This window comes from Thermobia domestica, chromosome 1 (genome assembly GCF_964235325.1).
Source record: "Thermobia domestica chromosome 1, izTheDome1.hap1.1, whole genome shotgun sequence".
In the NCBI taxonomy this organism is placed as follows: Eukaryota; Metazoa; Arthropoda; class Insecta; order Zygentoma; family Lepismatidae; genus Thermobia; species Thermobia domestica.
In genome coordinates this window covers 310,904,732-310,928,960 of record NC_137454.1, presented here as the reverse complement: position 1 = coordinate 310,928,960, position 24,229 = coordinate 310,904,732, and the positions used below count along the sequence as shown (strand labels likewise).

General features: G+C 33.2%; 1 protein-coding gene across 4 annotated transcripts in view; it reads right to left on the bottom strand.

Annotated features, from left to right (window-relative positions):
* LOC145662135 (uncharacterized) overlaps window positions 1–24,229 on the bottom strand; it is a 55,770-nt gene that overhangs the window by 8,423 nt on the left and 23,118 nt on the right. For 2 of the 4 annotated variants that reach the window (XR_014126999.1, XM_081727488.1), the window contains one exon: window positions 953–1,125. Coding sequence is in view for 3 of the 4 variants with exons in the window: in XM_081727488.1 (XP_081583614.1) it covers window positions 953–1,125 (173 nt within the window). In the remaining variant the exon portion in view is untranslated. Of the gene's footprint in view, window positions 1–952; window positions 1,126–1,224; window positions 1,262–7,118; window positions 7,514–24,229 lie in introns of those variants that run through there. The other 2 variants (XM_081727493.1, XM_081727480.1) reach the window with 2 other exon arrangements.

The window sequence follows — 24,229 nt, the reverse complement described above, 5'->3', positions numbered from 1 at the left end:
TTGTTGCATAATAACATCAGGATGAAAAAAAACTTATTTCTGTCCATATATGATATGAATATATAGAGCAAATTATTTAAACCAAACAAACCTGGTTTAAACCAAAAAAACGTTTTTTTTTTTTTTTAATAAAAACCATGGTTTTTGCCAACCCTGATATATACTAATATAAAGAAACGTGGAGAAAGTTATATTGTTTACTGACATAACCAAGACATACGGTTAGTGACATAACCAAGAAGGCAGCAATCTTCTAGAACACAGGAACGTCTTCCCATTTAGCTGTAATAAAAACAGAAAACAACGTGCCCTGCGGGGCACTAACCCGTCTCCACTTGCTAACGCTCACTCGGCATTATTATGTTAATTAAATGTAAAACTTTGGTAAAGAAAGAAACCAATTATTACACTTTTAGCCAAAGCTCACGCTCACGCCTCAAGCTGCGGCTCACGCTCATCACGTTGTTCATCATAAACTCGCACAGCCTAGGATCGAACTAGGGATGCTGATGAAAGAAATGGTGAAAAAAAAATGTGGAGGGAAAAAGAAAACTCACGCTCATCACGTTGTCCATCATAAACTCACATACTCTAGGATCGAACTAGGTGCATTGAGAGATCTACTATTTAATACCGTGCCTACAGTCCCTCCACCCCCCAATTTCACACTCAGTTGAATAAACTGTGTCTGTGTAACGTAATTAACTGACAAATTACACTTGTTCTAATACAAAAAGAAGAAATGAATATCGTAATCTGAAAATACATAGTACTGCCCGCTGATCTAGTTACTAGTGTGTGTGCATTTCGGGCACGTAGTCTCACGTTCGATTCCCTGCGGGAGAGTACAAAAATGTAATTTCTTAATTATTTACGTTCATTCTTCATCCATCTCGTTTAGCATAAAGAGTATAACTATGGAACGTTATTTGAACATACATAGTTCACTCACCTTTTCTTTATCATGATCCCTTTCTATTTTTAGAGCTTGTCTTTCTTGCTTCAGCTTACATTCCATTTCTTCTTTCGACGTCTTAAGATCCCTCATGTTGCATTCCAGCACTTTGTTCCTCGCATGACAACTAGCTAGTTCCATTTCCACTGTTTCTAACCTTTCAGCTAAAACTGAAAATATAATAATAAAAATAAATATTATCATTTCCCTAAATTTGCTTTCTATATAAATATGTAAGAATTCTCAAGGAAATATTGTGACCTGCTTACCCAACGCACCAGAAGTAAGCATTCTACAAATGAACCACCGTGATCCCCACGTCTTCTTTAGACTATATGGCATAAGCGTTAAGATATAAAACAAACGTTTCATTTGAAGTTTTACAACCCCAAGCAATAAAATTATTTCCGCCAGTTGAAGAAAGACACACGCAGCGTTTTCACTTTAACTTTTACGATAATTAACAGAACAAACGAAAAACAAATAAACAAATGCCGATCGAGTCGAATTGTAGAAGATTCGCTACGCTCGTTTCTATAATTAACAACTAAAACCACGATACGTAACTAGATCAAACACAACAATAACTTGTCATCACTTATGGAAATTCCCTTTCTTGTATATATATATATATATATATATATATATATATATATATATATATAAAGAACAGCCCGTTCTGCATTGTTACTACGCCTATATCTGTATTTTGACTTGTTAATTTTATTCAGCATAGTAACAGAACTCAAAGTGAAAGACAATATACGCCAGATAACAAGTAAAAGTATAAAGTACTGTCCTAGCTCCACATACTCAAATTTATTACATTTCAAATCTTTGATCAGTAAATTCAGTCTCAGCAACTAAAGTATTTCTTACGGGAAGAGTTATATTACTGGGCGAAAGACACTTTAGAAAGGCTTACTTGTTACGGGTGTAAATATGCGTTCAAAGGAATGCCATTGAAACGGTTGTGATATAAACACCAACCAACATGGGTATGTGGTTGCCACTAAAAACTACAAATGCTACATAACCGAGTCAGGACAGGAGCGCAACAAGGAATGGGGCAGCGTGAAGTTGCGTCCGAAAGGAATAAGTGCGTCAGCGAGGGTGCGTATGCGCGTAAGCTAATGATTACGTAAAGGCTAAAATCATCATATATTGTTATTAATTACCAGGGTTGGCCAAAACCATGGTTGTTATTGAAAAAAACTTTTTGGGGGGGGGAGGTTTAAACTTTTTTTTGTTCGTTTGTTTAAACCAGTTTTTTGGTTTAAATAATTTACTCTATGTATTCATATTAAATATGGACAGAAATTAGTTTGTTTCCCCTTGGTGTTATTATGCAACAACAAGGTTATGCTGGAAGGGGTCACAAGCTTAAAGCGGAATCCAAACCGCTTCTCGACTTACATCCAAGAGAAATTGTCTATTTGGACACGAAACCGGGACTAATTGGTCACAAATGCGATTGCCGACTCACTCACGAAGGACCTCTGATAAAAATACGTGGTACTGATCTTTACATGGTCCTACTTACATATACATTATACCTAGAATTATATATAAATCGGGAAACTCCCGCCTTAGCCATTAGGAAAATCCTGTTATTACTTTACATGTATCTGTATGTAAAATTTTAAGGTCAACGGATCATAATCACTACGCTACAATTGAGGTATTAAATTACAAATTTGGTATGTATATATCATTCAATAAAATTAAAACCAAGTCAAATCCAAGCTGATGTTGGAAGCTACGTAGGCACTTGATAAATTGGGCAATTTCTATCAATATATTTAAGCAACCTTGGCTTCTTTATAAAACAACAGGCATTCATTCAAGTAGAAATATATCATTTGGTTTCATTTCGTATGTTTAGGCTTAACATCCTTATGAAATACCCAGTTTATCACGGAGAGGACTCCTGCTTAGAGGGACACCTCGAATCGCTACTTGGTTTACACTTGAAAGATGGGTTGTGGTTCGACCGAGAATTAAACACGGGACCCCTTGATTAAAGGGTGGAAAGTAGATAAAAGTAATGCGGATGATTTGATATGTGGAAACGTCACCATGAAGTTCACACGATTTAAAGCATTTTTCGTTTTTTTTTCTTGGTTTAAACCAGTTGTTTTTTTTTAAAAAAAACAGCTGGTTTAAACCAGCCAACCCTGTTAATTATACACTGCTCTCCTGAAATAAAAGTAGTACTCCTTTTGTAAATTTTGCAAATCTCTACGGACCTAAAATAGTACATTCCCACGTAAATGTAAACTAAAACAAATACATTACAATACAAATTAAAATCAAGTTGTATAACCTCTACTGTTACAAAAAATACATCCGCTCGTTCTGCCATAAATTACTACAGCACTCATCCCGGAAAGTTAAAATTTGACTCTGTTCAAGAATGTATATAAGTAATCAAAATATAAGGAATGTGAATATGGATGAAATAATCAGATGAAAATCGTAATCTGACGTGTAAGTTTTAAAACGTAATTCAAAGCGGGTGGAAAAAATCATGATTTTTTTTTAAAAAAATCATTTTTGATGATTTTTTTTATTTAAATCGATTTTTTTGATTTAAATCAAATCTTTCTCCTCGTATAATACAACTCGCGAACTGAAGAAAAAGCATTACAAATTAGTATTAAATGCCAATTATGCCATTTAAGTGAAAGTAATGGGGTTGAATTTTGAAATAATCCCCAATCGTTAACCTATATCAATCCCAAACAATGTTTCTTAGCTTTAAATTATGGCTTTTTTTTTTTTTTTGGTAAATTATAGACTTTTAGTCAAGCATCATCCCTATTTATCCTAGGATGATGGTTCATACCTCATTCTCTTCAGAATGGAACAGCCTTTAAAACGGTAACACTCACATTTTCCCTATCATGTCCCTGAAGCGGAAAATTTTGAGAGATGTCGGGATTTTTTCTGAATTTTTTTTTTTTCAAATTTTGATCCCCTCTGGACTCCCTTGTGTTAACGCACAGATCTCAAAATCAACTGTTAAATACTAAGGGTGTACTAAATGTGTATAAAATTTCAAGCTTCTATCTTGAATAATAAGGGCGGGAAAAATATTTAACAATGAGCTAAAAACATCCTCACCATACCCCAGATGACACGGGTGTAATATAAAAATTTCCTCAGACATCTTATTTATCCTAGAATAAAACAGTTTCAAACGGTACCATTCAAATGTGTCCATCGTGTAGGCTATCTGGGGCTGGAAAATCACGAAAAAACGGATTTTCTGTTAAGAAATATCCCTTTTTTTTTTTTTTACTTTTTACCCCTCTGTACCGCCTGTGTTTAAAGGCAACAATCTGAAACAAATCTAAAAAATACTAAGGGGTGAAGTGAATGAGTGTCTAAAATTTCAAACTTCTAGATACAAAAGTAAGCCCGCGAAAAATAATATCCCCGAATACCCCAGATTTCCGTATAAAACATGATCTCAGGTAACAGTTTACTGAAACATCCCTATTTATCCTAAGATCATGGTTCGTACATCATTCTCTTCGGAACAGAACAGCCTTTCAGATGGTACCATTCATATATCTCCATCTTAGGCGGGTAAATCGCGAAGAAAGCTATTTTTTGTTAAAAATATCCCTTTTTTTATTTTACATTTTCGCCCCTCTGGACCCCCCTGTTTTCACGCAGAGATCTGAAATCATCTGAAAAATACTAAGGGTGCACTGAACGAGTGTGCAGAATTTCAGTATTCTGAATGCAAAATGTAGGCCCGCCAAAAAATAATAAAAATAGACACAAAAAAATCTTTTTTTTTTTTTTTAAATTTATGACGTCCTCACATCCTATGTCTCGTCGCAGAGATAAGTGAAAGCATATGTAACGTGCTCTACAATTCCTTCAATCTTGAAAAAACAAAGTAAAAAGCTTTATTGGTACTTTTTTAATCGAATAATAAAGATTTTATCCTATCACCTAAAAATAGGTGATATAATTTAAAAGTTTAAGCGTTAAGGAAAAAGTACAGCAACGTTTATTAAAGTGACACTTTTTTCCTCAAAAGTCACTGATATTTGGCAGGGGCATATTTTAAAGAAAATTGTAACTAGCTTGCGGCACGAAATACATAAATTTTGCCTAAAGTTATAAAGTCTAAACAAAACAACAACAACAACAAACAAAAAAAAAAATCGGAGAGGGATAGGACACTTCTAAATACGCCGTATTATCTGGGAACAAATATATAGACGCACACACAAAAGAATCTTCGTCTTAAATGTCGATGGTGATTTCTCCGTTGGAATAGCTAACGATTTACAATATAAACCCTATGTTACGAAGAGAAGAAAACAGGATTGCCCTGTTACCCGTTCAAAACGGGATTTTCCCTAATCATCCTCTGCATGACACTTGTTTTCAAAGCTGTACATACTGTACATTTGAGTCTCATTGTATTATGATTATCATCTTCCATAAAATCGGAATAACAGAACAGAAACGAGACTTTACTTATTTTCACTTTAAATTATTTCGGAATTTGATTTAAATCAACGATTTTTATTTAAAAAATCAAGTGATTTAAATCAATCCACCCTGATTCAAAGTATACTCTTGTATTTACATACTGCACAAAGAAGCCACCATGAACTCAAGTTATGAAGGCAATGTTCCAGTAAAAGACAACTTCTTAATTGCTTCTTATATGCGAGAATAAACCATTAAAATGTACAGGAGAAATATGTAAATTGTTCTATTTTTCAATATCACTCTTTACTCGCAGTCGCACCTACACTTTGCTGCCTCCTCTACCTTTACCGTTCTGATTCAGACAGCACTAGTGCTTGCTAGTTCCCACATAGCACGGGTCATTTTGAACTGTAGCATGGTGTATATCCGAACTCTATGACACTATATTTATTCGCACAAAGCTAAAGCCTTCCTAGACTGAATCTGCTTCGAGAAATGTAGCTCTTCACTTTGAAAATACTCTCTAAGCTAGTAAACAGTGAATTTTCCGATTAAATAAGTTAACATAAATATTGGCAGTATCTGACCTAAAATAGAATAGCGCAGTATACGTTAATACATTACTGCTGCTGTATTCTGACAACTCATCTCTATTTTGGGTTAGTTTATCCCCCCCCCCAAAAAAAAAGGAAATTTACCAGATCTTTCAGTGTTAAGCAGATTTAGGTAATAGTATACAACAGCTCCTCATCGTGTTCCGTACTCGAGGATAGTTCTTACTCTTGCACCACGTACAGAAATGGTGGTATGTCATGTACAAGTGGTAATAGAACACATAAGAAACCCAGATCATGTTGTACTCACACTGGAACATGCAGTATGAGTACACCGTGATCTGCGTTTCTTATGTGTGCTATTACAACTTCTACATGAAATACCATCACGTTTGTACGTAATGCAACAGTAAGAACTATCCACGAGCACAAGACATGCAATATGCGTTGAAGTCCCTTCTCCCTCCACACACACATAGTGAAATATAAAGTACAAGGGCACTACAGAGGCGCACATAAAGTGCACCGTACTCGAGGATAGTTCAAACTCTTGCACCACGTATAGAAATGGTGGTATGTCATGTACAAGTTTCAGTCGATAAGTAAATGAAAATCGCTTTGTTACCCCATTTTCAAGTTGCAAGGTCCTCAATGAATAATCCGTAAAATACTGAACTTCCTGAGTCCTCGGAAAATGATGAGGACCTGTTGTATACTATATCCCAGATTTATTCTGTACATTACGATTAATTTTATTCTCGCCTTATGTAATTGACCCCACATTTTATTACCCAAGCCTGGCCCTTACAATCAGGAACCTTAAATTAGAACAGAAAAGACGGTGCAGTTTTACTATACGGATCCACAGATTGTAAAATGTACAGAAAAATTTTGGAAAGTGTTTAATTTGCCCATTTTATGTTGAGAACAGAACCCAACGAATCCCTGGGTGGGGGGAGTTTCTAACCTTTCTACTGCTACTCCTACTACTGCATACACTATGGATCCGGATAGTAAAACTGCACGGAATAGACTAATCTATAGTTTGCTTTCTCAGACTCATTGCACACTCATTTCAGTTTACATTAACTTTACACTTTATGCTCACAAGATACTTTATCGAAAATATCTCCAACGTCGATATCTACCTTCCTCTGCTGATGGTTCTTCCTTTTTCTTTTTCCGTAATTGTCTTTGGCCATCACTTCCCCTTTCCTTGTATTTAAGAGGTCGAATGTGTCGTCAAAATTTAGCTTTGTGGCTATAGGTCTATTCGGAAAAGTATTTTCAGTATTTACATAGCTTCTGAATCGATCCATTAACTTCCCTATAGATCTCGTATCAGAAGTCGGAGAATACATGATTCCTTCTTTTAGATAACTCTTCGCTTCACACAACTTAACGTGATAGTATTTAAGCTTCATACATTATTTTCCTGTACTTTACTTCGCCGGATAATAATTGGTACAGTATAAATCCTGCATAAAACTCAGAATAAAATTTTTAAAATTTGAAAAAATACACACGCACGAGAAACATAATAATTAAATTCGTATTTCAGGATCAGCCCATGATTCAACTGAAAATATCACAGCATACATAAATAGCCCATTTTATGTCGTGAACAGAACTATACCAACCTCTGCGTGACTTAAAAGCCGGCCAAATGAAACACTACTTTTGCGTTGCATTAACGCAAATCGGTATGAAAAGTGGCTCCAAGACTAAACGTCCTATGGAGAGTCAATTTGGAACCTATTTTGTTTTCTATATCATGTATGTAAAACATTTTTAGTATTGCTTCCAAAATATTTTCTCTCTCAACATTAAAAACATATTACATTACATTCAACACAATATTTCTAGTACAATTTGTGAAAATTTTCGCTACATTATTTTCCTGCTATCGTTCTAAAAATGTATTTCCTGTACTTTATAAGAGGTACTGTTCCTGTTCGGAGCGACAGATATAAGAGGAGTTTGTTTACGTGACGAAAGCCAGATATAATAATACTGGGATTCGAACCATGGATCTCTTTTGGAGTCTTCTTAAGAACACCATTCATTTGTAATGGACTAGCAGATCCAATAAAGAACTGGTAAGTAAACAAACATTCTCACTCCTACGGTCCTGGGATTCGAGCGTTAAACATCAGAGGCATGAGCCGTATACCCACCATCACTGTTGCGTCAGCTCCAAGATATGCTGTCCGCTGCCTATAAGAGAATACAAAGTGGGGTGGCAATGCATGATTTACGCCAGATGGATAGTGGGAGACGAAAGTAATGTTTGTTCTCCACTGCTTAGAAATACCTTACCTGTTGATAAACACTTTATGCCGCATACACTTTAACTTATACACATGTAAAGCGCTAAAAGAAAATATGACTTGTTAAACACATATGGTTAGCACTTTTCATTTCATTAATAATAACAAGAATTTTAAAGTAGCACTATATTATCACTCATTTTCACTGTACTGATTACATATAAATCAAAAATAATAACATTTGCAAATTGTGGATAATATTTTAGTCAATGATGTATTGGCCCAAAGAATTCGGAACGACACAAACCGCGCACGACAATTTCGGCAGACGTAACGGTGAACATCCATACACGTTCATGAGGAAGATTTCGTTTATATTGTCACTTGAAGATGATAACTTGATGGTTTTATTTCTGCAATGCACGATGAATCAAAGAGAAGTTTCTTCGTTGATTTTAATGTGGTTTTTATTATTCACTAGTATGTGAAAAGACACTAATTTGTTTGTTCAAATTCGAACGTTGTGTTCCATAAATTATTTTGCATTATTTTAGAAGTTAGACACTGAAACTTTACGTATGTCTATACTTTAAGTGAAGACAGAAACTTGGTACCTTGTACTTCACATGGTGGCTAGGAAAACACACATTTCTCTTCACGCCTCACATAGTTGCCAGATTACAGCGCAAGAATACACTGACTAAACTACAATATAGTTCGTAGAAAACATTAACCTTTTACGTTATTATATTGCTAATAATATATATATAATGAATGGTTTATAAGTTAATAGAAATCACATTAAAAACACTGATTATTCCAATAAGTTATGGAACTGGCGATTTTTGGTAATTCCTACATTGTCACGTAAAAATCTATCATCATCATGAGAGTTCACTGCGTGGGCGTTTCTTTCGAGGGTAGCAAAATTTTTGCTCCAAATATGGGCTGACGGGAGGAAGCAGAGCTGTCTGGATAAATGAGGTACCTTTTGGGTGACAAATTCCTAAGCATTGTTCTCTTCCAACTGTTCGCTGGCTGCTTTCATTTCTAAGAATTGAGGCTGGGGAAATACGAGGGTTGATTTAAAAATTCATGCCAATCCATACCGTTACAACTGGCGGCGAACGGACTGTCCACTGAAGGTATCACAGAAGTGGGCAAGAACCCTGGAATCCAAGTCTTCATAATCCCACTGCAACACTACAGCAATCACAGCACTCCATTAGTCCATAAAGGGTTAATGTCATTTTGAGTTCGTTCTCACTGAAGAATAACAGTTTGTAGCTTCACTCGAACGCACATGATCGCGAAATTCGAAGAATAACGAACGCGAGGGCCATTTACGATAACACGAGGGCCATTTCGTAAATGTCTTTTGAGTCCTTTCATTTTTATTATTTGTTTATATTTTTTGTTTATTTCAATTATTCCTTGAAATATAAACACAAGATAGTTTCAATATTTGAATATAAATCAATAGTTACTAGTAATTCAAAGTACTATTCAACACTATACTTCATAATGTTTTTCCAAAATTCAAACCAAGTTACACAAACATATTAATATATTCAATAAAACATATTGGTAAGGTATTATATTCAATAAGGTATCGTATTCAATGCCGTATGTAAAATGCACAATAACACAAACTAAATGTATACCAATAAGTTTGAAATAGTAAAATTGATTTAAGATTCTGCAATAATACTTCTTAATTTCTAAAATAGAACACACAATATCACTCAAGAATAGCATATACCATTAAGTAATTCAACTTATCATAATATTATTTTTTATGAAAATAAGATATTCATTCCTACTATGTGTGTAGGAAATGTATTGCAATGAAAACACCAACATTATTCATAAAATTCAAAAATGTATGTTCATTGACATATTAACACAAATTATTCACTAGAACCATTCAAAATAATACAACACAACTAAAACATGAACAAAGTTATTATTATTATTTTCTTTCAAAATATCACCTTTACTAGTTAAATAACTAATTACTGGTATTGTTTACGACCGAACACAAAAATATTGTCTTTACAAATGTTTGATAATTATTGTAATCTAAAATATTTACTAATATAGTGCCTTGTACTCTTAAACGTAACTTGAATTAATTATCTGACTTTTATCAAAAAACATTCATTTTCAATATTTACTATCATTGAAAACTACTTCTAACATTCTTGAAAACTAACACAATAACTGTATATCTGTTTTCATTTATTATTATTATTAGTAGTAGTATTATTTCAATTATCATTACTACTAGGAGTCGAATATATGGCACACAAGTTAAATTCAAATGCAAGCACACATAAATATTTTTAAAATATTGGTTACTGTATGAAAATTATGACTTAATTCTACGGTAACACTCAATATTACGATGTTTACATTTATTACATTCTGGTTAAAACTTGACCAAGAATGGACTGAGCAGTGGATGGTTTGTCAGACCATTACACTTTTCAAAGTGTCTGCCCTCCGAAATTTCGAAGATACCAACCCACATTAAAATATCATTTATTTCCATCCCCGAAGCAAAGTGAAAAGATAGGACGTTTGGGTAAAATTTAAAAATAATACAGAGGGGACTAATAAGAAAATTGCCTACTCCGGGCATTACATAATATGGATAACCCATAATAGTGGAGGGACCTTTGCTTCAATGTCTTCAAGTACTACTTGACATGTTTTCGTATTCAACGAAAAGATTACTACAAAGTGAAGGCAACAATAGTTGCTAACAATTAGCATGTACATAACTTACTTAGTACTTATTTATAGTAAAATGTCTCATTGTATATTCTTTTCAACTTAACAACGCGCCTGAAGGTGGGTACAGATAACTACCATAACTTATCACACCAAACTTCAAGTATCCTCAGCTGATTAGTAATCCCAGAGGCATACTGATTGGTTAAAACAAATAAATTGACGTAACACATCGTAAATATACATTACTATTAATTGACGCATAGTTGTTATTTAGAAATTGAAAAATTTCACTAATTAGTTTCGAATATGGTCATTCAGATTTATTACCGAATGGTTTCTCACCAAAATATTTAAATTTGTGATTCAAAACATTTTAATTTTGAAAATTACAACACTGTGATGGAGTATTCTGTTTAGATTTTCCACATCTTCACTACGCAAATTTATTCTTTTTCACTATATTTGATAATTTTCATTACGCAAATGCACTCTTGCACTTCGAAAAGAAACACTATATTTTCTATGATTCAAAAATTAAATTTCGTGATGAAGCATTAACGAAAAGGTGCAACAATGTATGAAGTGAAAAAATTAATATTGAAAATTTTTCCTGAATCTATCGGCTATAGCCGTTCACATGATACACAGTAAAATATTATTGCTTTTATTTAATCATGCAAAATTTTGTAAAACACTAACAGTGTTGAAAAATATTTATAGCATGAAAAATAGTTACTAACAACAAAAGGGATTTTGTACAAAATTTTCTGCAATGCATCCAGAATTTATTTCCATTGCCATGTTAAAAATATGGAAAATGGGCAATCCGGCTATGTAATAATGTCGTTTACCCAATTCCTTTTCGTATTGGATTTAGTACAACATCGTAAATTAAAATTGTCATGCATTCAAGAATTTTGAGTTTAACTTCCATAGTAGGCATCCATGGGGTTTTGTTGATATGAAAACGCAACATTCTGTAAGCAGTAGATTTTTGTGTTACCTTACTATGAGAACTAGCAGTTACCTTACGAATGGTTTGTACACTCGGGACATTCATTATTTGAATGTCATTACAAATGTTGGTAGCAAAGAATTTACACTTTCTACATATGTGTAATATCTTACTTATTTTACGTACCTTTCTGCGAATCTTCAAGTTATTTTTCATTTTTGCACGGTGGAAAAACCGTTGCTTACCTTGTTTACTTTCCAAGCAAAAATTTCTGTTTCTAAATTTCTTAGTAACATTTCGAGTTGAGTACAGAATATTGGTTGGTGGATAATCAATCTGAACGTTTTGGCTTAATTTAATACACTTTTTCTTACCTCTTCTGAATCTCAATTTCATAGATTTACTAGTTGCACGATGTTTGCCAAGCGAACATGGAATGGTTTCATTTCTGTTAAAACATACAATTACGAATATGCATACTGTACCTTTCAGCAACACTAAGGATATATTACCACTGGAAAAATAATGCAACTCACCAATCTGAATTGGTTGCCTAATACAGCTTACTTTAGGGTAATTCGTAACATGCCGTGTATACACCATAAAAATTACAGGACTTACAGACAAACATTTTTTATAAGCAGGTAGCATTGAGCTGGGGGGGGGGAAACAGCTGATCCACCCACATCCTATCACATAAGGGACAAGTGCAGACATTAATCTTGTCTGAAAATACTACAACAGTATCACCTTTTATTTCCCTAGTGGTGGTTACGTTAACCACGCTCGTACTACTATTGGAGGTAGCCTCCATGAAGTCAACCTGCACGGCGTTTACATTTACACTGACATTTTCATTACTTACTTCATTCCCCTGAGCAAAAACATTATTACTCTGTAGGACAGACATATTTTCCAATTGGCTTTTGATGCTTTGTAATTGTACGGAATTATTATCCAACAACTGAAACAATTCATTCCACTTAATGTTTTCACTTTCATTAATTTGAACAAAATATGATTCTTGGACTTCAGATAGCCTACCTTTCTTGACAAGATTTGGATATAAATCAATATCATCGGCAACATTTTCCAATTTCCTCTTACACCTTTTAGTTCTAACCTCAGAAGGACTACTATGACAAACATGTGCTAACGGGTACACGTTAAATTCATCAGTAAATCTAACCTTTTTAGAGATTTTATTTTCCTTTTCGGTTTGATCCACATTACTTGACATAGTATGTAAACTAACATCCTTACTACGTTTTTTGAGGATAGGTTTGATACTGCTAACCACACTTTCAAGAGAATTTTCAACATTGCTTGAAAATAATTCTTTCTCCTCTCCATTGAACGTACTATCATGATCACTAAGAGAACTAACATCATTGGAATACTTTTTCTGTAGCCGTTGGACTATTATTTCAATAACTTTATTCTTGACATTAACGTCATCACATTGAAGTTTCAACTTTTTTGCTACATACTGAAAATATACATTTTTGCCGCGAGCGCATTTCTCTTTCAATTTTTGGTACTGGGCAGTTTTTCTAATACCACGTACGCGGAGATTAACCTCCTTTTCTAGGTTTTTCCTATATTCACAATTAAAATTGAATACAAATTCGCAAATAGCAAGTTTCGCTACTCTATTGAAACTATGAGTTTCTACATCAAGGCCTAAAACATTTTGAAACTCTTCTAAGGAAAATGGATCAGTACTATACTTATATTCATTTATTACGTTAGCGTACTGTAATTCTATCTGTGCCCTAACATTCATTAAATTTAGCGCTAGCATTTTGTACGTGGATTTATGAATTATATACTCTAAAATGAACACAAAAATGTAAAAATGTAAATAACACTACATGTGAAAAAAATGCAAGGAACTGTTTCTTTCGAAAAACATTAATTGCTAGGTCTACAATTTAACTTTTCAGTGGTTGTTTCGCATTCTTGTATGCATAAACTGGAACCTACCTGCGCTTGTTCAGCAGTGTTTGGCTGACTTAACAGCTCCTGAGAATTAATTGCAACCTTTTTGTGCGTTTCATACTTTTCTCGTAATTCAACTACATCTGCTTTTATGTTCTCAAATAGTTTAGTCAACTCTTTATGATTTGATTTTAGCATTTGATTAGTTGCAGCCAAATCTGCAGATAATTGTTTCATCGTTTCAAACAGTGTTTCCGTTTCACTAAGCGTTGACATTGTAAAATATTATACTTAAAAATACAACATGCAAATTAATGGCATTGAATACAACAGTGAAGTTCAAAAATTTGCTTTCTTCCCACTAAAGCATCTGTCTTTGTTCGGTGCGTCATTTATAAGAGGTACTGTTCCTGTTCGGAGCGACAGATATAAGAGGAGTTTGTTTACGTGACGAAAGCCAGATATAATAATACTGGGATTCGAACCATGGATCTCTTTTGGAGTCTTCTTAAGAACACCATTCATTTGTAATGGACTAGCAGATCCAATAAAGAACTGGTAAGTAAACAAACATTCTCACTCCTACGGTCCTGGGATTCGAGCGTTAAACATCAGAGGCATGAGCCGTATACCCACCATCACTGTTGCGTCAGCTCCAAGATATGCTGTCCGCTGCCTATAAGAGAATACAAAGTGGGGTGGCAATGCATGATTTACGCCAGATGGATAGTGGGAGACGAAAGTAATGTTTGTTCTCCACTGCTTAGAAATACCTTACCTGTTGATAAACACTTTATGCCGCATACACTTTAACTTATACACATGTAAAGCGCTAAAAGAAAATATGACTTGTTAAACACATATGGTTAGCACTTTTCATTTCATTAATAATAACAAGAATTTTAAAGTAGCACTATATTATCACTCATTTTCACTGTACTGATTACATATAAATCAAAAATAATAACATTTGCAAATTGTGGATAATATTTTAGTCAATGATGTATTGGCCCAAAGAATTCGGAACGACACAAACCGCGCACGACAATTTCGGCAGACGTAACGGTGAACATCCATACACGTTCATGAGGAAGATTTCGTTTATATTGTCACTTGAAGATGATAACTTGATGGTTTTATTTCTGCAATGCACGATGAATCAAAGAGAAGTTTCTTCGTTGATTTTAATGTGGTTTTTATTATTCACTAGTATGTGAAAAGACACTAATTTGTTTGTTCAAATTCGAACGTTGTGTTCCATAAATTATTTTGCATTATTTTAGAAGTTAGACACTGAAACTTTACGTATGTCTATACTTTAAGTGAAGACAGAAACTTGGTACCTTGTACTTCACATGGTGGCTAGGAAAACACACATTTCTCTTCACGCCTCACATAGTTGCCAGATTACAGCGCAAGAATACACTGACTAAACTACAATATAGTTCGTAGAAAACATTAACCTTTTACGTTATTATATTGCTAATAATATATATATAATGAATGGTTTATAAGTTAATAGAAATCACATTAAAAACACTGATTATTCCAATAAGTTATGGAACTGGCGATTTTTGGTAATTCCTACATTGTCACGTAAAAATCTATCATCATCATAAGAGTTCACTGCGTGGGCGTTTCTTTCGAGGGTAGCAAAATTTTTGCTCCAAATATGGGCTGACGGGAGGAAGCAGAGCTGTCTGGATAAATGAGGTACCTTTTGGGTGACAAATTCCTAAGCATTGTTCTCTTCCAACTGTTCGCTGGCTGCTTTCATTTCTAAGAATTGAGGCTGGGGAAATACGAGGGTTGATTTAAAAATTCATGCCAATCCATACCGTTACAACTTCATAAAATGTTTTCCAAACATTTTTTGAAAATGTTTCTGGTAAATATTTGGAATACTTCTCAGGTATAACAAGGAATATATTTTCTCCAGTAACGAAAGAGTATATTCTGAAAACAATGTAAAAATGTTTCTATAATATATAGGAAAATGTGGTCCACTAAAAACACAATATATTTTCCAAAACATAACGGAAAACATTTTCTATTCATTTTTAATATATTTTCCTTTCCTTGTTTTAAAGTTTTATATTCAAAATTCGATAAAATATTCTGGAAATAATACTAAAATATTGGTCGGAAATGCTTCATTTAAGTTATATGAGAAGATTACCAAAATACTTTTGTAAAAAATTAAGTAAACCTTTTTAAAACATTTCTGAAAAATATTTCTTATATTACGAAAAAAAAAAATTAAAATATTCTAAACGTTTTTAAAAATATATATTCAATATGTTTTCTCGTAAAAATAGAAAATATTGCTAATAACGTATTAGAAAATATTTTTTAAATATATGGAATATATTACATTTCATTGTTTTCCGTATCATATATGGAAAACATTTTTAGTATCATTTCGAAAATATTTCCCCTCTCAACAGTGAAAACATATTACATTACATCCAACACAATATTTCTAGTACAATTTGTGTATTTTTTCTTACATTATTTTCCTGCTAATGTTCTAAAAATATACTTTCTGTACTTCATAAAATGTTTTCCAAACATTTTTTAAAAAATATTTCCGGTAAATATTTGGAATACTTCTCAGATATAACAAGGAATATATTTTCTCCAGTAACGAAAGAGTATATTCTGAAAACAATGTAAAAATGTTTCTATAATATATAGGAAAATGTGGTTCACTAAAAACACAATATATTTTCCAAAACATAACGGAAAACATTTTCTATTCATTTTTAATATGTTTTCCTTTCCCTGTCTTAACGTTTTATATTCAAAATTCGATAAAATATTCTGGAAATAATACTAAAATATTGGTCGGAAATGCTTCATTTAAGTTATATGAGCAGATTACCAAAATACTTTTGTAAAAAATTAAGTAAACCTTTTTAAAATATTTCTAAAAAATATTTCTTATATTACGAAAGAATTTATTTTTAAAATATTCTAAACGTTTTTAAAAATATATATTCAATATGTTTTCTCGTAAAAATAGAAAATATTGTTAATAACGTATTAGAAAACATTTTTTAGATATATGGAATATATTTCATTTCATGGTTTTCCGTATCATATATGGAAAATATTTTTAGTATCATTTCGAAAATATTTCCCCTCTGAACAGTGAAAACATATTACAATACATCCAAAACAATATTTCTAATATATTTTGTGAATATTTTCCTGGATTTACTTTCTGGCAAGCATTCTCAAAATGTACTCTCGGTAACTTCTAAAATGTTTTACAAACATTTTTGAGAAAATATTTTCGGGAAATATTCGGAATACATTAGGGAAACCAGAATGGAAATCTCCAGAGAAGGAAAACCTTTTGCAAATCAAGGAAAATATTTTCTTTTGGTTGAGGAAATATTCCTTGCTGTGTGGGACTGAGCCACCGTCGCCCCCTACATACACGTATTTATGTATTTGTGTGTGCGTGTATCTATATAATAATTCAAAGTATCTTTCAATCGTTTGAAAGCTTCTCTTTTCCAATATTACTTTTATAAAACATGATTTTATTTAAACACATTTCCTACTAATAAGTTTTGTATAATATATTTTCAGACAAAACCTTTTAAAATATGTAACTTACTTCTTTGAGGACATAGAGCTACAAGGTTTAACAGAAAATAACGACAAAGGCTTTTTGTTTTATCTTTTGGTCAGATACACTGAAACTTAGCGTGTTTTTCATTCGACAGTTAAGAATTCAATGCACAGCAACTTGCTGTTTCTTGGTTCGTTACAACTTTGAGCAATAAAACCTAGAGAATAGTGAAATTTCTTGATTCCTGATATGGGAGTTTTTTTTGGGGGGGGAGGGGCATGAGACAGGTGTTTTTTGGTGCAAATTACGTCATTACCAATTGTGTTTCATTCTGATATACTATCGACCCTTAATATCTTTTTCCTTTGCATTCGATTACTCCCAAAATTCGCAAATCGTTGAGACGGTTCGAACCACCGACCTTGCGTTTTACCATTCTCGCATTTTTTACGCAGCTTGCCATTCGAATGATTTATCGTTGAGCATTCCTCTTTTCTTGTTAGTTCATGTAGAAGGACTAAAGGGAAGAGTGCAATTCGGTTTTCCTAAGGCTATTCTGAAAAGATAATTTCGGGTTCATGAAATGTCAAGTTCATATGACCATAGGATTAAAAATTAAATTTTGAATTCATAAGGAACATGCATTGCATTAACTTTAGCATATATAAAAAGAATACGATGTAGATACATCAGTCTGGGGCAATTAAACAAATAAAGGTAGATCTTAAGCATGAATGAAATTGTGAACTTCAGTCTAACATTGGTCTGCCTCAGAAAAGCAAAGGAACAAGAAGCATAGGTGTAAATTTTCTTGTTTTCCTCATCGGCGCAAGTGGGATTGTTATTGAGTGCGAAGCAGCGTATATATATATATATATATATATATATATATATAAGCCAGTGAAATTCTAGTAGAGAATGGTACTACACGAATCCTATTTCTCTTTCAGTCATCAGATGACATTAATTATGTGTAAGAGTTATTTGCAATGAATAGTGATGGGCAGTGGGAATATTCCCGGTAGGAAGGAATTTAAAAAATGGGAATATTCCCGGGTTTTTTCCCTGGCCTATAAATTCCCGGGAAGGAATTTATTTCCATGTCTTTATTTTATCTTCCAAATTATAAGAACCATATGACTAATTACTTTATTTTAATATATTATGATTTACTTCTAGGTTTTAAAGAATTTGGAGGTTAAAAAATTTAAAATTATTTGACGCACTTTATATAACTAATAATACAATTTTTTAAATTCCATTTCCATTTGCACTAAAAAGTAATATAACTGTTCAGTATTGGGGGGCCAAAAGTAGCAAAAATTAGGATGATTTACGGAAGAAATGAAAATGAAATGAAATCTTTGAGTTTTACGTCCCACGGTTATGCCGGTTAGGCTAAAGGAGACGGTGATGATGAGTAATGAATGAAATGGTGGAATGAAGAAAGTGGGAAGAAACGGGAGAACACCGAGAAAACCCACGCACACGGTGTTTGTCCACCACAAAGTTCACTTGGCGGGGGCACGGAAGAAATGAGTTGATAGTGATGTTCAAGTAGTCAAGAAAGTATGGAACACATTTTTTTTAGGACAGTAGGGGATTTATACAAAACGGACAGGTAAGTGGAAGTGATTTATGTGAGAAAAGAAAGTGAATTGCTGGTAACGAAGATAGAAAACAACGTGCCATGCGGGGCTCTAACCCGCCTTCATTCGCTAACGCTCGCTCTGCAATGCTGTCTGAATTTAATGTTGGTAACGTAATTTAACGTATGAAACCATAAAACAACCGCATCGCAATACAATATCGCAAAAAAAAAAAAAAAGAAAAAGAAAAGAAAAAAAATAGGTGCAAAAGCTGGCCCCAATGCTAAAGAACAGCCAAAATTAGCAAAGTACTAATTTACAAATGATGAAAAGGAACCAGTTTGTAAAGTAATGTAGAAATTACGTAGAAATAGAGATGAAGTATTATTAGTACACCCGAACCACCGTTAGTAATAGACGTCGGTCTGTCTCCTGTCTCTGACTCGAATTTCTGAAGAGGTACTCGGACCTCTTTTACATGTGAGTTAACGTATGGACTTTCGAGAAATAGGTAGAATGAAAGGTCGTGTATGGCAATGTTACGTGCTAAAATATAAAGATAAGTAAGTATCTTGCAAATTTTGTGAACATAAATATGTATGCACAAATGTTGATAAATTGGTGAGACATGTATCTTCTAGCATTTACCCAATCTAATTGGTTTGTAACATTTATAAATTTAATGTGTTTATAATATCAGTAATAGAGCCAAGTTGAGCAAATCCACTTACATGTAAATTTAAACTGTTACTATATAATTTACTATATAATTTTTTCACACATTTAATTGATATCACATATTACAAATAAATATATATTTATGCGTACTCTCTAAATATAATAAAGTGTTAATAGAATAACATAGTACCGTTCAGAATATATACAGTTTAAAGAATCCTCTGTGAAAAAAAGTAATAATATGCTGTGATATAAAAATTAATTCAACTTTGAAATCATAATATAGTAATAGAATGCAATTTTCTGTATGATTGTACATAAATTCCCATTTGGGGAATCTTCCCGGGAATATTCCCGAAAAATATTTTTCCGGGAATTTACCCATCACTAGTAATGAAACATCATTAGTTTTCTTGTATTTTAAATATTCAATTTACTTTTCTTGGCAAGTTGTAGAATTACCATGAAATTTAGCTCAAAATAGAATTTTCTCTTGGGTCTAAATTAAAAACAGAAAAACTGTTTTGTTTAGTTTATCGTCAGACTATTATGCACCAACTCTAAAGGAGAGAGATTATAATGTTAGAATGAAGAAAACAGGATGAAACGAAAGGCTCCGAGAACTCCGACTCATGATGTTTGTCTAACACAAAAGCCAGGGTCCTCACACACGAGAGACAGAAGTAACAAACAAAGTTTATATTTTCTTATATCTTTATATACTTTTTATAGATTCATCTTATTAAAGGTTTTTAAAATGAAATTATATCTTTCAATTTTATGTCCCTTAGTTATGCAGTGTAGGCTAGAGGAGACCGTGATGAGAATGAAAGAAATGATGAAATTATGAAAATGGGAGGAAACGGGAGAACTTTGAGAAAATCTGTGCACATGGTGTTCAGTCACCACAATCTTCTCTTCGTGTTTGTATGTTTATTTTGAATTCTGATTACAAAGTCACTTACTAAAGTAATTCACAAAAAATAAATTCGCAAGTTTTTATCTTTTACCTGACAAGAATATTGTTTTAAGGGTTCAGCTTTAAGAAAATAGAAAAAAAAAACTCGTCTTAGGAACACCAAAATTTACTCAGGATTAGATTTATTTTCTGTTGGTTTCTAATATTGACATTTGAAGAAAATGTGATTTTATTTTATTTCTTGAAATCTCCAACCCTTTTAAAAACAAAGATGAGTTTCTTCACAACCTCCTGTGTATAGTACGCGACAAAACATAACCAATTTTTTCCTCGAAGGTCAAGATCTAAGGGTTTACTTGTCTCTACCATAAATCCTTCATTGTAACTAGATTCCGGCGTTGCCGCTCCAACTCAGGCAGAACTGTATAAAGCTCTCAGTATGGCTAACCCCATTACGGTTATCATAGTAGCCCGAGCTCGTGCAGACCTCTAAACACATTACCCCACAGAAATGAGTGCCATAAGTCCAGGCCTTCTAAAGGCTGTTGCGCCAGGAATTTAGTTATCATTATTATTATTATTGCTAATAATAATATGTAATATTAGTAATATTCTTAATAAAAATTTTGCCTGTTTATCTGCTCTGCTTGTAAGTATATTATTTCTAACTTTAAAATATAGTTATACAGGTCAATATATAATTGATTAGTTTCTTTCTAATGTGATTCGTCACTTTTTATAAAAACTGGACAAACTACAAATTAGGATTCTATACAAAGGAAATTAATAATGATAGCTTTATTACTCAGATATTAATCTGCATACATTAATACATATGAGGATTTAGGTACTTAGTAGAATGCTTTTCAATAATTTCTTTTTTTAAAATAAAAAAGTTTTAAATTGTCATTATAGCCAGATGGCCTGTGGAATAATAATAATAATAATAATAATAATAATAATAATATTTATAAAAGACTAACATTAGTGCATCACTCTAACTCCTAATAGTAAATCACGTTGATGCTCATTGCAATAATTTAGATTTGAGCATTTATATTTATGTATCCGCAAGTTCGTTGGTCGGCTAACTAAAAAAAAAAAAAAAAAAAAAAAAAGAAAGAAAGAAAGAAAGAAAAAAGTGAATGCAAATAATTAGAGCTCTTAAGTATTGACTTTAACCTATAATTAGTGCTTGAACTTTTCGGGTAAACTGTACCCGCCCGATACCCATTGCGTTTGGTTTACTCGATCCTTAGACCTGATAAACCTGTTTGACCCGTGTTTGGCCTGTTTGGACCGTTTGACCCGATAGACTCGTTATGAGTTCGTATATGAGTTCGTACATGATAATTAGAACAATTTGTGTTACGACAATAAAGTGAAGCAACACATCATTTACAATAATGACAGACTAAGCTTGTTTTCATAAAAACAGGATTATCAGGTCATCCCTATTCATACGATTTAATCGGGCAAACCCGATTCATACGGGTAAAAATACAATATCGGTCCAACGTGCGGTCCAGGATCTATTCTATTTTCCGAGCATTACCGAAAATGCACAGTAGCCCGAAACGGCTCGGACATAAAAACTATCATATTATTATTATTATTATTATTATTATTATTATTATTATTATTATTATTATATTAATAGGAGAGAAAATTACTTGTTGAATGACCTGTACGTATTTTATCTGTTTTAAATGGTTATTCTGGTTTTATGTATCTGCTTATTGGTTTGCAACACTCAGAAATAATAGTTCGAGACTTCATTGTTTACCCTGGCGACAGGGAGAACGGCTAAGCTTTTGTAATACCGGCAACATCGAACTGGTTGACAAACCGCACGTGGTTGCTAACAACCATATGACAGTTTTACTGCTGATAAGAAACCTTGGTTTAGCTTTGAAAACCACTATAAAAGAAAGATAGGATAAATCACATGTTATACTAGGGGAAAAAAAGGTTGTCAAATATTCTTGTTTTACAATGCTGATTTCGATGGCTGTATCATATTGATCCTTAGTTTCCTCTCGAAGAAAAATAACCAAAGAAAGGTAGTTTCGGGGACACTCAAATGGCAGTGAAAAAATAAGCAAATCGTGTGAAGTAAAGTGTTGATAATTGTAGTCTGTCTGTATTTATGATATTTGCTCTACTTCCATCGCTTTCTAAATCGTTCTAGATTGAAAGTATAAACAATGTGTCAAATTTGCGACTTAAAATTACGCTAATTTCCTGTATTTAAAGTTTTTTTCTTACAACGAAATTTTCGTTTGTATACTGCAACATTATCGTCGGGATCCTTACGAATTCCCGACACAGACTGTGGCAAAAATGCACTGAAAACTATACAGACATAAAGGGAATTCGTAAGGATCTATGGTATTTTTTTTATACTGTCTCTGGAAGGCAGCTAGGGTGTCGTGACCAGAAGTGTACATGATGAAGAAATTGAAACAATTTATGACTTAACTGGATTGCCTGGGTGCCAAATGGGTACTTCCAAAAGTGAAAACTCCCAGGAGTGAAATCAGACGTTCGTTATCTCATGAGCAATTAATATTTCTATTACGTTCGGAACCAAACTCATAACTGTGTACTTTTGTTTTATGAATTCCTGTTTACAAAAATCGTTTCGTACGTATACCCATTTATAGAAGTGAATGAAATTACTAGTCCAATTTTGCATTCTTTGGCATTAGTCCATTTGGCTTTCAACCAATCCAATTATTGCTAGTGGCTTGGATTTGTTATATGACATTGAGTAGAAAGTGTGAAGTTACGTCAATCCACTTTGCCTTCGTCTCTCTCACATTAAATTAACGTGAACAAACTGGAACTAATTATGATGTTTTTACTATTTTGATTTGTTCTTTGATATTCACAAGCCAAGTGTGAAGTTGCCCCTGTTTTTGTTTTGGTCTCTCTTTAAATAAACACAAGGAAATTAAGCGACATATTAAACAATTTGTGACCTAATTTTTAATAGTGGTTTGGATTGAATCTCCAAAACTGTTTATGGCAGTGTGAAGTTGCGTCGTTTCGATCTCCCTAAATAATTGTCAACAAATTTTTGAGACAAATTGAACAAATTTTTATCTAGTCGTAGTGGTTTGGGTTGATTCTGTGACAAGACCTCCTTCTTGGCTAAGCGGTTAGCGTACGTGCCTTTGGCGTGGGAGACATGGGTTCGATTCTCGGCGGGAGCTTATGTGGTTTTAATTCCCCGTTATCACTAGGTCCACGTCTCATATAGCCTCGCTGCTGAACTGGACGTTAAATCAAAAATCAATCAATTAATTGATTCTGTGACATTAAGTATATAAATGTGTAGTTGGCAGTTTTGGCCTCCTTAAATAAGCACAAACAAATTAAGGAATATAATGAACAAATTGGAGCAAAGTATGACATAATTGTTGTTAGTGGTTTAGATATATGAACTTCCACTATTTTCTTTGGTCTTTCTCCCCTTAAGTAAGAATCAACAATTGAGGGACAGTCAATAAAATGAAACAAATTATCACTTGCTTATTCAAGTGGTGTAGATTGGTTCTATGACACTGAGTATACAAATAC